A 17149-nucleotide genomic window follows, 5' to 3' on the forward strand; every position below is an offset into this window, starting at 1 on the left:
TGAGTTTCAATGAAATTTCATTTTGGTGGCCATGGTAACACAGTCAATCAAAGCTGTGTTTGCATTGTCAGCAAAAATCACAGACTGTTTTCAACAAGATGATAAACATTGGGCGGAAATTTGCTAGCACCTTATCACACTTTATGTCAACAAACAAATAAACTTTTTGATGGCTGTCACTTTCTGAGGTTGCTGCAATTTGATTGTTACCGACAACAAATCGTTGGGGAAAGTGAAAAACTACATTGTTCTGTCAGGCGTGTGTTGGGTTTGGAACGCTGCGGAGGGCGCAACTCCCGTGACCTTGTCATGCTATTTCGAGTATAAAGAAGAACAACTGGAAATTATTTTTTTTGTATCAGTGATAATATTTTGTTTTCTTTGTTTCAGAGGATTTGATTGAAGGTGGGGATACTCTGTATGTACTGAATCATATGAACCAAGAGCTTGGAGCACCCACCCAGGAACGCATTGATTACCTGCCTCATTATGACACGCTGGTTAAAAGTGGAATGTACGAGTATTATGCAAGTGAGGGACAAAATCCTCTGCGTAAGTTGAAGTTATTTTATCTGCTCAGAACTGGAAATAAACTACCCCAGACCATTCGTCCCGGTGTTATCGCTATCGCCACACGAGACTCCAGCTTGTCTCCTATACAATTTGACTGCGCACATCCAGAAAGTAGATGTAGCTGCTGTGTTCTCGCCAGACTTCATGTCAAGCATCACGGTCAATTTGCATAACAATACATCTAATTTGCATAATTATATTTGCATAATACTAGTAATCAGTTTTTCCCAACCAATTTGGTCAATCTACTAATACAATTAATTAATACAATTAAGACAAGATATTTTTATATTTGATAAATTTTATATCATTTTACTGCATTGTATTTTATGTTTTTGTATCAAGTCAAATAAAGTTTGAAATAGAACAGCATAAAAAGGAAAACAAATTGAAAAACTTGTGTTATAGCTAGTCAGTGAATATAATGTTATCCATGGATGTAACTGGTTCATCATTGTGTACAAGTTTTAGTGCCCATGTCACTGTCAGTTCATATAACGTCGGGGGAAAACATCTTTTGGTTAAATTTATAAAGTCGGCGAGATATCGAAATATGTTGAAATAAATCAATAATTAGAAAAAAATTCTACAATGGCAGTTCGGCACTAATAGTCGGCGATTTTTCATTGCTATATACATGTACCTTGTGAGTAACGCTACGATCACCGTAACATTGTCAGCTGTCGGCATTGCGTTGGACAGGTATTCACTGCTGCTATTGCGATCATCGGTATCTGACTTTTTGGTGAAAAATACACAAATTGTTTATTAAAACGGTTCATTGACTATTATCATAGGCAATACATCAAAATCGCCAACGAGATGTTGTTTTTAAACATCGCGGAAAAACATGCACTCTGCGCCGCCATCTTTGTTACCTCGATCAGAGCCCCCTGTAACCCAGCATGCATCGGTCACAAGGTTGCAACGTGCATTATGTCGCCTTAGGGTGGCGTTCTTCGCTACTAAGGCATCCTATGAATGGGGTATTTCCAGAGGTCAGGGTTCGTTTTTTCTTAACCCGTCTCGTCTGCTGTTGAATTATTCACACTTTTCTTTCCAATGCGACTTAATTTCACTTGTTTTTTTTTAATTTTGGGGTAATTAATGTCACCGGCGATTGAGTGATAAAAAATCGGAGTGCAGCAAATCGGGGTTGATCTTCCCGACGTACGCCGTGACTTGTTTTGTCACATTGTTGCTGTTGCGTGCAATGGGCAAATTATTGCTACTCTAGTATATTTGTTTGGATTTGGAGGCTCTGCACCCCGGCTCTGCATCCTTGAAAGACTTCGCAACTTATTGCAGACTTCCGTTTTTATCACTGTCTTTGTATGGCTAACAAAAGCGGGATTACCTTTCGATCAATACATGTTATTGTTTTAAATTCGTGCAAGACGAGACTGACACTTGTAAACAAAGCAATAAGCATCACGGGCCAGTGACCAAGCGTCACGGACAAAGGGCAAGCATTACGGCCGAGTGTCCAAGCGTCACGGTACCGTGTCGCTTCAGAGGCCTGGGGAGAACACTGAGCTGTGATTGGTGGAATACTAATGAGTTGAGTGTCAATCAAACGCCCACGCTATCTTTAGTAAACAAAGTCACGTGACACGCGCCATTTTAGTTTTGGCAGGCGATTTCAAGGCAGCACGCTTAACCCTTTCGTTCACAGGTTGGGAGATATTAGAATGACTGACAATTTCACGCCACTGTTTTACATTATTGGCGGATTTTTCTGCGCTATCAATCTTTCTCTTACAAACTAGACATAGATGAGACGACAGAGTCGCTCCTTTCACAACGTCGCACTGGATCAAATTGGAAAGACGATTTCCATAAGTTATCCCTCCTGCTTTTCCTGGCTTGAATAAATTCACACACGACTTTAACTGTCCACAAACTCGAAGACTACACGAACACAGTCTACAATAGTCGTCCGCAACAATATGTATGTATTTCTTCGGTGTACTGATGCACGAATGCACCGTGACACGGTGTTTCTCGGGTATCGCCATCGCTGAGAATGCCGCCGGCGCAATTTTTCACCCAACTCGCGATTCTGTTTTGCAACATTTTATCAATATTCCCTTTGACAAAATCGCCGACAAAAGCACCGCTTTGCTGATCTTTTGTTCTATAATTCTTAATGCAAACACCGACCCTAGTAGTAATTAGTAACGTCGCCTAGTACATATGAACGGTCGTCATTGCAAATCGAACATCCTTTTGAAATTTGGACGTCGGCAGGCGATTTCAAGGCACCGCACTTAAATATTAGCAACATATTTTTCTGAGCGGTTGTTTATTCTCTTTCAAACGAGACATAAATGTGACGACATAGTCGATCCCTTATCCACCGCTAAGAATGCCGCAATGTTTCGTTCGTTTTGCAACATGCCACAAATTGTCGGAAAAAACACCACTTCGACGGAAGCTTGCGTAATAAGGGGGTTAAAACAAGAAAACAAATGCCATGTTTAATACATATCGACCTGTTTTACTTGCGAAAGATAACGGAACATGAACTCGTTTCGTGCGACTTCGGAACCCGAAGGAACACACCAACAACGTTGAATTTACCCGCTATCTTCCAAATATGGTATATTAATTTATTCAGTTGTTTATTTAGAGTGACGTCCGCGGTCGAATGCGATTGGCTATCGATGTCAGTGCAAAGGTCATATGAATATTAAAATTAAGTGGGCGGAAGGAAAATTGTATAGGAGACAAGCTGGAGTCTCGTGTGGCGATAGCGATAACACCGGGACGAATGGTCTGGGGTAGAAATAAACAGTTTCAATTGTCCAATATTTATCTTCTTGATCACAACAATTATTTTCCATGTTTAATAAATGGTTTTGTGAGACAATTTGTCTTCCTTGGGACTAAAATATAAATGATGAGTAAAATATCTTGTATATAGTGAAAACACTGCAGTATTTGATTACTATGTTTTTGTTTTTTGTTCTGCAGCCTTTGCGTTTGCAGAACTCATTGACAATGCTTTGGCTGCCACTGCTGCTAACATCGGACCCAGAACGATTGAACTTAGATTGGTAAGTAATATTTTAACTGATTTTACTGCTTAATTAATCTACTTCATTTCACTGTTAATGTTGGACCAAATATACATAACATTCATTTTAGGCTTTTATTAAACTTGGCTTTATATTCATTTATTCATTCAAAAGAAACAGTTCTGGGAATTTTTCTGTGACAACAAGATAGACACTAGTTTCTAATCATAGGTATTACAAACAAAAACTGCACTTTCTTTGTTTTATATTACTTTCACTCGCTTAATTTGTTTTTGTCACCAAAAAAACTTGCTCATTTAAAAAAAAATTATCAAAATCTGTAGCCAATAGCAAATTATGTTTATTTTGTTCAAAATTAACCCTTTTCCGGTCAAGTCGGTGAAAAACCGCCGTCAATATGGGTATGCTAGAATTTCCCACTCCAGCTAGCTAACTGGTTAAGTCGTTGAAAAACGGCCTGTTATTTAGGTTGCTCAGACGGTCAAGCGTTTATAATACGTTGTACGGAACCTGATATTTTACACTTGCGAAATTATGGAGGGAGAGAATTTGTTTTCGATTACGCCAAGTCAAATAAATTAACCAAGTAATAAAGAATGTAATTCTATACTCTTGTCTGCTCATTTCACTATTTTACCGTCACAACGCGACGTTTGCGACGACGTAAAAAAACCGCCTTGACCACATTGCAAACTGCAGCATTACAACCGTATTTGAACGACACGATTCACGGTTATAACGGTAGTAACGTATTTTGACCAGCTTGGCAAATAGTCCCGGCACTTAGAATGAATAGCATAACGGATTCCAACGGCTGAGCTTGGAATGTCGGCAATCACCAACGTAAAATGACCGGGACAGCTGGTGGGAAATATTAAAGTCCACGTGATTTCACCGTCTGAGCTAGCATATGCAATTTTATGTGTATGCAAATTGTAACCAATCTGTGTTCGAAAAAATAACATATTTATTTACATAACAATAAATATTCAAATTGTGGGGAGATGCAGTCTTGTGGACATCTGGTCGTTCAGTATAAATATGGCCGAAGAAAGTGAGATAAAGCCCAGACTCGCTGTGTGCCTCCTTTCCGACACATACGTTAATATGCCGTCCTATACAGATAGAAAGTGTTTTATGAAGGCAAGAAGGAAACTGAAGAAAACGCGTCAATCGTGCAGTGGCACGGGGAGTGATAAGTTTGACATTGACACGACAGATTTTTCACCAGCAAAGCGTGGAAAAAGAAAGAAATCCAAAGCAAAGGAAACATTTGACGTCGGTGAGTTACCAGCCGAGCGTACCACGGACACCAGTGATAATAGTCCACTCAAGAAAAGGCGTAAAAAGAATAAGAACAAACGCAAGTCGGAGACTGTCTCCTCTGTCAATGAACATGCGATTACAGAAGAAAACCGTTTGAAGGACTGCAGGGGCAAACCAGGAGGCAAACGTAAATCGAAGACGAACCGTAAAGTGGTTGAATCGCCAGCTGCCGACAAAGCAGATGCCGAAGAAACGGAAGTTGGTCACGCTGAAATACAACGTGCCGTCGAAGATGTGATACAATTTTTGCAAGACAATGTTTGCGATTCGGAACCGTCGACATCCGCCACAACTGCCAACGCAGAAAAGCAGGGGCCTGAACATATCGACCCAGCGAGTACGCAACAAAACGTCGATGTCACCAAAGAAATGGTACAAGAAAATGTATGCGGTACAGAACAATCAACACTTGCGAGTTTCCCCGAAAAACAAACTATTAAAAAACGTGTTGTGTATGCACACGCATCGCCAATGGACACGCGTGATGATGAACTTGTATTGGACGAAAAAACGGGTGAGCTACGACACAAAATACCAGATGATTTCATAGTTGCAACTGACGACGATACAGATTCAGAAATCGATGAAGATCGTGCTGAGAATGACGATTTTTTAGAGCAACGTTACCCACCTGTACTCGATAGCGACATTGAAATTGAATCCGACACAGAAATTGGTGCTACATTCGATTATGTTGCCTCCGGCACTGGTGAATGGAGAATGGCCACGGAGGAAGACGGCGATATATTTACTATTCCAGTTTTTGAACCCGAACCTGGACCAACTTTCGAACTGCTTTCATATGCTCGTGAGGTGGAATATTTCTACAAATTTATCCCACCAGAACTGATAGAACTGGCTTCTACCGAGACTAATAAATACGCCAAATATCATCAAAAATGCATTGCAAAAAAATTAAATGCCCGCTGGCGTAATACAAATTTCATTGAAATGCAAGCATTCTTTGGTGTGATGATATGTATGGGTGTTGATCACAAATCAGCAATCGACGATTATTGGTCGAGTGACCCCTTTCTGCAGAACATGGGAATTGCATCAGTAATGACTCGGGCCAGATTTCAAATGCTAATGCGTTATTTTCATTTAGCTGATCCAGTAAATGACCCACGGCGGGATCCTGACATTGAACGTCGCCGTCAACGATCAGAGGCCGACCCGTTGTATAAAATCAACCCGTGGCTGAAACCCGTACTCGAAAATTGTCGGCGATACTACCAGATGGGACAGGAAATTTCGATTGATGAGGGTATGATTAGATTCAAGGGACGGTCCAAGTTTAAGCAGAGATTGCCCCACAAACCCGACCGTGATGGCTTCAAAATATGGCAGGTGTGCGACTCGACAACGTCTTACATTGCAAACTTTGAACCATATTTGGGGGTGAAATATAAAACTACAATTGAGGGGAGAAAGAAAGAAACTGGGACAATCAAGAAGACAACACACCGGTTGCTACAGCCCTTCACAGAAAAAAACCATATTCTTTTCTGTGATTCGCTTTTTACGTCAGTTAACACGGCCCTTGAGTTACAAGACAAGAAAGTGTACATGGTCGGTAGTTTTAGCAGACGAAATCGGAAAACCATGCCGCCGCAATTAATTCCTGAAGGGAAAAGCAAGAAGCTGAAATTGAAAATTGGTGAAATGAAAGCAGCAACTAGACCGGACGACACTATCAATATTACTGCATACCAGGATGACAGCGCGCAAATATTGATTTTAAATACAGTCTATCCCCCACTGGCTACGTCGGCAGAAGCAGTAGATGACGAGAGACACGTGCCTGTATCGTTACAATGTTACAGACATCACATGGGTGGCGTGGATCGTTCTAACCAAAGGCGAAAATACTATCACACGGGCAGAAAAAACAATCGTTGGTGGATCTACATGGCCTGTTACCTCATAGATGTTGCATTGGTCAATGCTTATGAATGTTTCAAGGCATTGAATCGCACGACTAAAGTAACGCACAAATTCTTCAATATCCGCACAGGTAAACAACTGATTGGTGGACACTCGAGTAGAATTCAAAAATCCATAAGAGAAGTTGGCTCTCTTCCAAGTAACACGTCATTTATTCGTAGTGAAAACATGGATTCGCACGAAATATGCAGACTATCCGGGCGTCAAAAATCGTGTAAGCAGTGCAGCAAGGACGGGAGAAAAACTGCGAGTGGCCGATTATCAGAAACATCAAAAGGATGCCCAATTTGTAAAGTTCACCTTCACGCGGGCGAATGTTTCGCTGCTTTTCATCACAACATGGCACTGAGGGGAAAACGCACCGTGGGAACACAAACACGAAGTACAGAAGAGCAGCCCTCGACATCAGGCAGACGCATGGGAGCAGCCCGCCGGGGTGGACGACTAAGAAAGGCGTACAACAAATAAATTTGGGACTTATTACAGCGTCACGAACTGTACAATAGTTTGAGTTGGTGAAAATACGTTATCGTTAATTTAGTTTCATGCTCAGTCGGTATTTATACGTTTTAATGTCAGGATAGTTCATCGGGTCTAGTCGGTGGAAATACGTTTCTGCGTGAGTATATATATACATGCCAAGTCCCTGCAGTTACGTTCTCGCTAGTTCGTTTTATTTCAAGTCGTTAAATATACGTTGAAATATTTAGTTGGTTAATGTGGTCATGTCGGTGAATATACGTTGCCGTGTGAAGGTAACCCTGATCAAGTCGTTGCAGTTACGTTCTCGTTCGTTTCAGTCTCAGTTTGAGTCGTTAAATATACGTTGTAAGTGTGGACTTACTCATACGGTCAAGTCGGTTAATATACGTTAGAGCTTGAATATAACATCAGTTAAGTCACGGAAAGTACGTTGTAATATGTTACACATGTAGTTCAAGTCGTTGAATATACGTTGCAATTTGAAATGTACGCTAACGGGTCCAGTACGCCAAACACGTTTTCCCCCGTACATGTCCCAAATATCCCCATACTCACGCGTTTTTTTTCTTCTTACTTCGAACTTGCATTCATGTAGTGACCTTGTACTTGTTTGTAATGTGTTTTCAATTAAGCAATATTTATTTCAATGTTTAACACGTGTTTATTGAGACTGTACAAAGGGCAAAACATCGTTACTTAACGACAGTAAAAAATGTGTATTGAAATAAAACGGTGATTTTTTTTATACGAGAAATTGTTGTCCATGGTGGTAATGAAGTGTGTATGCAAACAGATTGCAAAAAATGTGAAAACTGTGGTTGATACAGTCTGTTAACTATGGCCTATTTTTGCAAAAATGTCTGGCAGGATAGCATGCACAGATGCTGGCTACTGGAGTGCATTGAATCATGACCGTTTTTCAACGACTTAACCTGATAGCGTGAAACTCCCCTGACCGGAAAAGGGTTAACAAAGAAATAAATGAAAAATACATGAAAATGTACAAAATGATACACTACAATACAGCTCTTTTAACATCAGTGTTTGCATTGCAACCTTGACTAAGATGATGTCTGATATGAGTGTCTAGTACCATACTCGACCGCGTTAGCGGCCATGCCCAGTCAAGTGCCCCCCTCCCACTTTTGCGCAATTTTTATATTTGGAGTCACATTCGGCAAAGCGCCCACCCCTTCAAAATGCAACTAATTTAAAACTTGGTCATGCGTAACGAATCTTGGTAATCGTTTTTATATGATACAGCGTGGATATCGACCGCTGTGAATATGTTGTGAATGCGTAGACCAGGGTAACCGTGCGTAAACTACGCTTCGACAATGACCTGTTAATACAAGTAAAATGCAGTAAATATTTCATGCCATATTCAGTATACCTCTCAAAATGGCTAGTTACTAGTTTTTTGGAAAAACCATGTCGTTTATTCGCTGAAATCAATTCCAACAGATCGTACTTCGACATCGATAATTCACTTCCGCAATGCGTTACCGGAAAGTCTTTGAGAATTTACGAAGAATTGCTATGGTACAACACAGCATTCTGATTGGTCAATAACCAACTTGACCCATTAGGTCAAAAGACACTGCTGCAGGTCAAATCTGCAAATGCGTCATGGCGGAAAGTGATTTTCATCGAGAGTTTGCGTACGATCCAACACCTTCGTCAGTGGAAATAATGATGAGAATTTTGACTTCGACAGTCTCTAATGTTTTTAGTCCCCGTTCGGACGCAGTCCGAAAACGGGGACTTATGTTTTGCCCTGTGTGCGTCCGTGCGTGCGTGCGTCCGTGATCACCTGTATCTCGAACATGCATGGACCGATTAAGTTCAAACTTCACTCATACATCACACATTATATGGGACATATGCACATGCATTTTTTTCATGATCCGATTAACGATAGCCGAATAGCTGCCATTTTAAGGCCGAAAATGCATTGAAATCGCACATTTTCACCATTCCGGACCCAGATCTCGGTTATGCATGGACGGATTTCATTCAAATTTGGTACATACATTAAACATAATAGGACCTTGATGCACGTCATTTTGTTTTTCGGATCAAGTTCGAAATGGCCGACTGGCGGCCATTTTGTTTTAAAGAATTCAGTTCTGGATCCGTATCCGAGACATGTCTGGATTTATCAAGTTCAAACTTCACACACACAAGGTACATCATGTCACAAATATGTATGTGCATTTGTTTCATGATCCCATTAACGATAGCCAAATGGCGGCCACTTTAAGGCCGAAAATGCATTGAAATCGCACATTTTCACCATTCCGAACCCGGATCTCAGTTATGCATGGACGGATTTCGTTCAAATTTGGTACTTGCATTAAACATAATAGGACCTTGATGCACGTCATTTTTTTTTCCGGATCAAGTTCGAAATAGCCGACTGGCGGCCATTTTGTTTTAAAGAATTCAGTTCTGGATCCGTATCCAAGACATGTCTGGATTGATCAAGTTCAAACTTCACACACACATGGTACATCATGTCACAAATAGATATGTGCATTTGTTTCATGATCCGCTTAACAATAGCTGAATGATGGCCATTTTAAGACCGAAAATGCATTAAAATCACGTATTTTCACAATTCCGGAACCAGATCTCAGTCATGCATGGATGGATTTTGTTCAGATTTAGTACAATGTGTTGTACATATGCAGGTGCATTTTGGTCATGATCGGCTTTGAATGTATATGTCACTCAAATATGAACGGAACGGGGACGTGTCATTGACAATGACTTGTTAATTTCTTAAATTCTGGTGGTACGTAATTAATATTAGGCGGCAAAGTGTGCATATTTTTTGTGATCATTCCTGTTTTTTCATGGTGAAAATCAATGACGACGCAACTAATTTTGTAATTTGATTTTCCCTCATTGACGTAATCTGTCACATGATGAATGAAATTTTCATTTGCTCTCTTTTTCGAGGGGGTGCTCGGATAAGTGCCCACCCCTAAAAAATCATGATTTTCTGAGTTGAGGCCCCTGGGCGCTAACGCGGTCGAGTACGATAGAATACACAAAACATGTAAACATCAATGTGTACTCAAAAGTGAATTGGCTGAGAAGGGATTACATACAACATATGCTATGTTCACACCGCAGCATTATACTGGAGCCGATCTACTGCTCCTCCCACTGATTAACAGGAGATTATACCCAATACATTCACACGGTCGGGCCAAACAAGAGCCAAGATCTGCCAGAGTTCCGAATGGAACAGTGCCCTCAAATAATTAGTATGAATAAAACATGGTTGAAAACGATTTTGATGTCGTACTTGTGTTGATTCTTTACATGACACGATTCTGTTCTGAAAAGAGATTAAAAGAAAGTCACGAGTCTGAGCATGGAAGTATAAATGACAATGCACTGGTGTTATGATTTAAGTACTACTAAATGTCAATTTAAACCTACTAGGAACACGTCACCGTGCCGTGACTACATCTACGATTTTTATCTTTGGTGTCCTTAAAAAGTTTCTTCAATTTCCATTGGATCTGTTCAGTCATTTCAAGTTTTTGTCGCATAATTTCGTACACCATTTTTCTGTTTCCTGTTGAGCTATCAATCTATCACAGTATTTCTTTACTCTGCCAAATAGATATTAGGGCGCGTACTTAATTAAGATGCAATGTATCAACATCAAAGTGTGAACTGTCTAGGCTGCAATGTGGATCCTGTTGCTGAAAGAGTTGTAGTGGCAGGAAACATGATGCCATTAAAGAGGTTGAACAACACAAACCAACTGGAAAAATGTTTGGCATTCAGAGTGATTGACAGAGTGATAAATGTAATAACATACTCTCTTTGTTTATATAAAGTTCCTGGACGAGTCACAGACAAAAAACCACATATGTGTCGTTGATAATGGTTGTGGTATGACGTCTAGACAGCTCAACAACTGGGCTATTTATAGACTTTCTAAATTTATACGGAAAGAGAAAAAAGGGTAAGTTGCTTTTGCTGGCCTTGTATAAATGTTTTTTTTTCATTGAAGTCTCATTGTTAAATACCGTATTTCCTCTATTAGAAGTGCATCTCCAATAGAAGCGCATGTAAGCCGATTTTGTTGTTTATTTTGGTTGTAATAGCAGCGCACCCACCAAGACGTCAGTATTGGATGGTTTGTTTGTATGGTTTTCAGAGTGGCATTTATAATCACGTGCTTACTTGCAAATGAATGTTCTACTTCACACATCTACCGTAATAATCCTTCTATCAAATCGACCCTCTCTATTAGTTGGACCACCTAATTTTGTCTGCAAAATTATTTTTAGTCCCCGTTCGGACACAGTCCGAAAACAGGGACTTATGTTTTGACCTCTGTGTGTCTGTGCGTTTGTGTGTGCGTGCATGCATGCGTGCGTCCGGACCTGTATCTTAGAAATGCCTGGATCAATCACAATCAAACTTCACACATACATCATATATGATATTATACATATGCACGTCAATTTGTTTCACGCTCTGATTCAAGATGGTCAAATGGCGGCCATTTTTGTGCTAAAAAATCCTAAAAATCAACCATTTCTCGGCTGTTTACAGATGGATTTTGTTCAAACTTGGTATATACATTAGACATTATGGGCCCTTGATGCACATCATTTTGTTTTTCAGATAAGATTCAAAATGGCCGACTGACGGTCATTTTGTATTAATGAATGTGTTTCTCGTGCCATATCTCTGACTTGCTTTCACTGATTATGTTCAAATTTTAAATATTCATTATACATCATGTCATAGATAGACAGATATATTGGTTTGACGATCATATTCAAAATGGCCAAATAGTGCCCTTTTTTGTGCTAAACAATCATCAAATATCAAGCATTTCTGGCATTTATGGATGGATTTCGTTTAAACTTGGTACATATATTAGACATTACGGGTTCCTGATGCTCGTCATTTTATTTTTCAGATTGGATTCAAAATAGCTGACTGGCGGCCATTTTGTTTTAATGATTGGGCTTCTAGAGCCATATCTCTTAAATGCTTTGACTTATTATATTTAAATTTTATATATTCATTATACATCATGTTATATATATACATGTATTAAAAATGGCTGATTTTGAATGCTGTTCCAGAGCAATATCTCTCAATATTGACAAGTACTTGTTTGATGATCAGATACAAATGTCAATCATTTTAATGTTTAAAAATCATATTCCTGACATGGTTATATTCAAGCTATATTACTATAAACAAAACTATATATCTCAAATTTTATAACTAACGGGGACTGTGCCATGCATGGCCTGTTCTTAGTATAGTCTGGTGGAGAAAGTCTGATTTACGTTTCAGCTTGGCCTGTCATTGTCCGAAGATCGAGGTCAATTTGGGAGATTTACCGCTGGCTGTCAACGTGTAGCTGTCACTCTAACGACCTTATATCTTTGTTAAAAGTTGAGGTTTTCATTGAGCCAATTATTTTCTGGAAGCAAAACATGAATGGTGAATAAGCATTTGATACATCAAATATTTTTTTTTTCTCCAATAGAAGCGCACCCATGTATTTTCAACATGAAAATTGCGTATAAAATAGCTCTAATTGTAGCGCACCTTCACCGTTTTCTTAAGCACATGCGCTTCTAATAGAGCAAATACGGTAGATGTTTGATTATGCACAAATTAAGAATATTGCTCTGAAATTGTTATCAGAGGTGTGTCTTTGACTAATGTAAAAACCATTAAATTTTGGTGGTGATCCAGAATTTGAAAGGTTTTCTATCATTGCGCAATACTACTCCGCAACAATTGTATAGAGTGTTTGGCAAAACATAAGATCTTAATGAGTTCTATAAGATATCAACGTTTGATAACAAAATTCTGGATGCTATGGTCTAGAACAGAAAAAATTAATGGGGCTGGTTGATTTTCAAACACTGTAAGGTAACAAATGAAGATATTAACTAACTCCAAACTGTAGCCAAAGCTCTGCTGAATCAGTGTTATGTCAATGGTTGCATCTTCAACAGATACAAAACTAAATCTGGAAGAAAAACTGTCATAGGGAAAATATCAATTTTTGTGAAAAAACCATAATAATGATATCAATGTAATCACAAAGGCTAAGTGTATGTTTTCATAATCAAGAAATCCAGTAATGTACATAAAATGAATATAGCTACATTAATTTCAAATGTAAGTAATAATAAGGTGAGAAGTGAACTGCTTGTAGGAACTCTCGGAGTGATTTCTAGTTACTCAACAAATGAGATTTTTGATCAATGTGTGCTACGATTAGAGATGCTCTTCTAATAGATCAAAAATGGTATTTGTTTGATATGATTCCACTAATGTGGTAACTTTGATTATGTGGTAATACTTTGACTATGTGGTAATACTTTGACTATGTGGTATTACTTTGACTATGTGGTATTACTTTGACTATGTGGTATAACTTTGACTATGTGGTAATACTTTGACTATGTGGTAACTTTGACTATGTGGTAATACTTTGATTACATAAGAAAATTAAAAAAATGTAGATCATGGTCATTTCATAGAAAGGAATGATCAGTTTGCTGTTTGACCGCTTTCATGTCAGATCAGGTAATCTTAAAAGCTTATGTCATTTTCAAGATTAAATTCAGAACATTTTAGCTCTGCTGACAGGTGGATCTATTGGTATAGGTGATTATCCACTGTTGACATTGTGCATTAACTTCTTCTAGAAAACTGCTACACCAATTGCTTTGATATATGGTATACATGTTCCTGGGATGGATTTGAATATTTCGTGAAGACATCTTGAATTATTGTTTATGTCCTGTTATTGACTTGTAACCTTTGTATCTTCAGGCAAATGCAAGCCATTCCGAGTAATCTTCCGAACCAAGAACAGATGCCGCGCTCCTTGAATAGCGATATATCTTATTTTGGTGTTGGTGGAAAACAAGCCACCTTTTTTATTGGTCATTCAACAAGGGTAAGTGTTTTTTACTATGATGGTTATCTATGGTAATAAATATATGGCACTTTGCTGTATGGTGCCTGTATAGGCTGTCATACTTGTTTACGTTTTGTGCACAGTGCACAGTAACTGATTGGTAAGAAATATATGGCACTCTGCTGTATGGTGCCTGTATAGGCTGTCATACTTGTTTACGTTTTGTGCACAGTAACTGATTGGTAAGAAATATATGGCACTTTGCTGTATGGTGCCTGTATAGGCTGTCATACTTGTTTACGTTTTGTGCACAGTGCACAGTAACTGATTGGTAAGAAATATATGGCACTCTGCTGTATGGTGCCTGTATAGGCTGTCATACTTGTTTACGTTTTGTGCACAGTAACTGATTGGTAAGAAATATATGGCACTCTGCTGTATGGTGCCTGTATAGGCTGTCATACTTGTTTACGTTTTGTGCACAGTGCACAGTAACTGATTTGTAAGAAATATACATGTACGAGTCCCTGTTAATTAATATTACAAGTTACAGGCAACATTGTTGGAGCAGATTGTCTTGTTTAGTGAACAACATTTGTTATCAACTACAGGTTTGCAAAAATATAATAAATGTTGTCACAGTGCACTGGACAAGGAGCAACTCTAATGGCACATTCTTATTGCTGTTCATTGCTACTCTGCTGTTCATGAAAATAAGTAATTTTTTTTGTTGATTTGCTGTTCAACTAAAGACAAAAATTAGTGACATACTAGTATTCATATCGATTTGTTGTCCACATATTGAATTTGTGACATATTTGTAAAGTTTATCTGCTATGCATGTGCAGGGTAAGTCAAATTAATAGCATATATTCTTGCACTGCTATTGACTGTAAGTAAAACATAATAGTATTTTGCTTTTCAAGTCAAATTAGTGACATATTCTTATTGTTCTGCTGTCCTTGTAAAAAGAAATCAAATCAAATTAGTGACATATTCTTATTGTTCTGTTGTCCTTGTAAAAAGAAATCAAGTCAAATTAGTGACATATTCTTATTGTTCTGCTGTCCTTGTAAAAAGAAAGCAAGTCAAATTAGTCACATATTCATATTGTTCCACTGTCCGTATAAAAAAGAAAGCAAGTCAAATTAGTCACATATTCATATTGTTCCACTGTCTGTATAAAAAAGAAAGCAAGTCAAATTAGTCACATATTCATATTGTTCTGCTGTCCATGTAAAAAGAAAGCAAGTCAAATTAGTCACATATTCATATTGTTCCACTGTCTGTATAAAAAACAAAACAAGTCAAATTAGTTACATATTCATATTGTTCTGCTGTCCATGTAAAAAGAAAGCAAGTCAAATTAGTCACATATTCATATTGTTCTGCTGTCCATGTAAAAAGAAAGCAAGTCAAATTAGTCACATATTCATATTGTTCTGCTGTCTGTATAAAAAAGAAAGCAAGTCAAATTAGTCACATATTCATATTGTTCTGCTGTTTGTATAATAAAGAATTAGTCACATATTCATATTGTTCTGCTGTTTGTATAAGAAAGAAAGCAAGTCAAATTAGTCACATATTCATATTGTTCCACTGTCTGTATAAAAAACAAAACAAGTCAAATTAGTCACATATTCATATTGTTCTGCTGTCCATGTAAAAAGAAATCAAGTCCTATTAGATGCATATTCATATTTTTTATTTTGTAGATGATTACAAAACCAAAAGATTCCAAAGATGTCCATGAACTCACAATATCTAAAGATGAGTTTGAACGACGAGAGAAAAACAGAGAAGCTATATATAGTGGATATATTAGAAATAGAAAAGTAAGTTGAGATTTACATGTTCCTTGGAAGTTGGTGCGATGCTGCATACAAGGCCAATAGAAAATTAAATGGTGATCTGTCTATGAGCCACAGAAGTTTGAAATTTAAATTTTGAATTTTTGTTGTCACACCATTATCTGTTGTTTATAGGTTGCTTTATAGATAGCATGTGTATATATGTAATTGTTCTTTTACAAATTATTAAAAGCAAAACAGCTCATTCATTATAAAACATTGTCAGAATGTTGTTCTTTGGTAGTGCAATCATTCTGACAAACTTCCGACACTCCTTGCACGATATCAGTGTTGAAAGAACGCTGACCTGCAGCGTCAATGGTTTTGGGTCATTTTGATCAGTGGCGACACACAAATCGTGCGCTGTCATTGTAGATGACAGAATGGAGCTGTTCATATAAGTCATTGTCCGTCTGTCGTCCGTCAACAACTGCATTTTCGCCTTCTAGAAAACTACAAGCTTTGATACTTGATAAGTAGATACTTTGGGTGGACCTCTATCAGATTTGTTTATTTTATGACGATATCTTAAATTCTCTATTTTTGGCATTTTGGGTAAAAAATGTTCTTTTCGATTTCTTCTTTCTTCTTAAGTCTTATGGATGTGGATTGCTTGACATGGCTACCACAGTCTTCTTGTTGGACAGCGGGGCTATTTCAACCGTTTGGTCACTTGTTTTGTATAGAGTCTGTTGAATAAAATAACTTTGTCTTGAAATTTTTGTATGTTGGACTGCGTCAACCCTTAGGCTAAATTCGATAAATTGGTTTTGCATTGGATGAAATATAGCTTCACAGAAGTGAATTCAGAGAAAAAACAGTACTGTATTTGCTCTATTAGTAGTGCATGCACAGTATGGGAATTACAAATCAAGGTAAATTGTGGGACAGTTTTGACCAAAACAAAAATAACAAAAGGTGTCAGCTTGTGCAACCAGACTCAACAATCCCACAATGCACTATAATTTGTAATTGAGATATGGTCTATAGGCAAACTA

At 38.2% G+C, this 17149-nt stretch overlaps 1 protein-coding gene across 1 annotated transcript in view; it reads left to right on the plus strand.

Moving 5' to 3' along the window:
- LOC102805280 (structural maintenance of chromosomes flexible hinge domain-containing protein 1-like) overlaps positions 1-17149 on the plus strand; it is a 64073-nt gene that overhangs the window by 1422 nt on the left and 45502 nt on the right. The window contains exons 3-7 of the mRNA XM_085507793.1: positions 391-552; positions 3550-3632; positions 11231-11358; positions 14214-14340; positions 16017-16136. Coding sequence (XP_085363919.1) covers positions 391-552; positions 3550-3632; positions 11231-11358; positions 14214-14340; positions 16017-16136 — 620 coding nt within the window. The remainder of the gene's footprint in view (positions 1-390; positions 553-3549; positions 3633-11230; positions 11359-14213; positions 14341-16016; positions 16137-17149) is intronic.

Source organism: Saccoglossus kowalevskii, chromosome 14 (genome assembly GCF_978046115.1).
Source record: "Saccoglossus kowalevskii chromosome 14, keSacKowa6.1, whole genome shotgun sequence".
NCBI lineage: Eukaryota > Metazoa > Hemichordata > Enteropneusta > Harrimaniidae > Saccoglossus > Saccoglossus kowalevskii.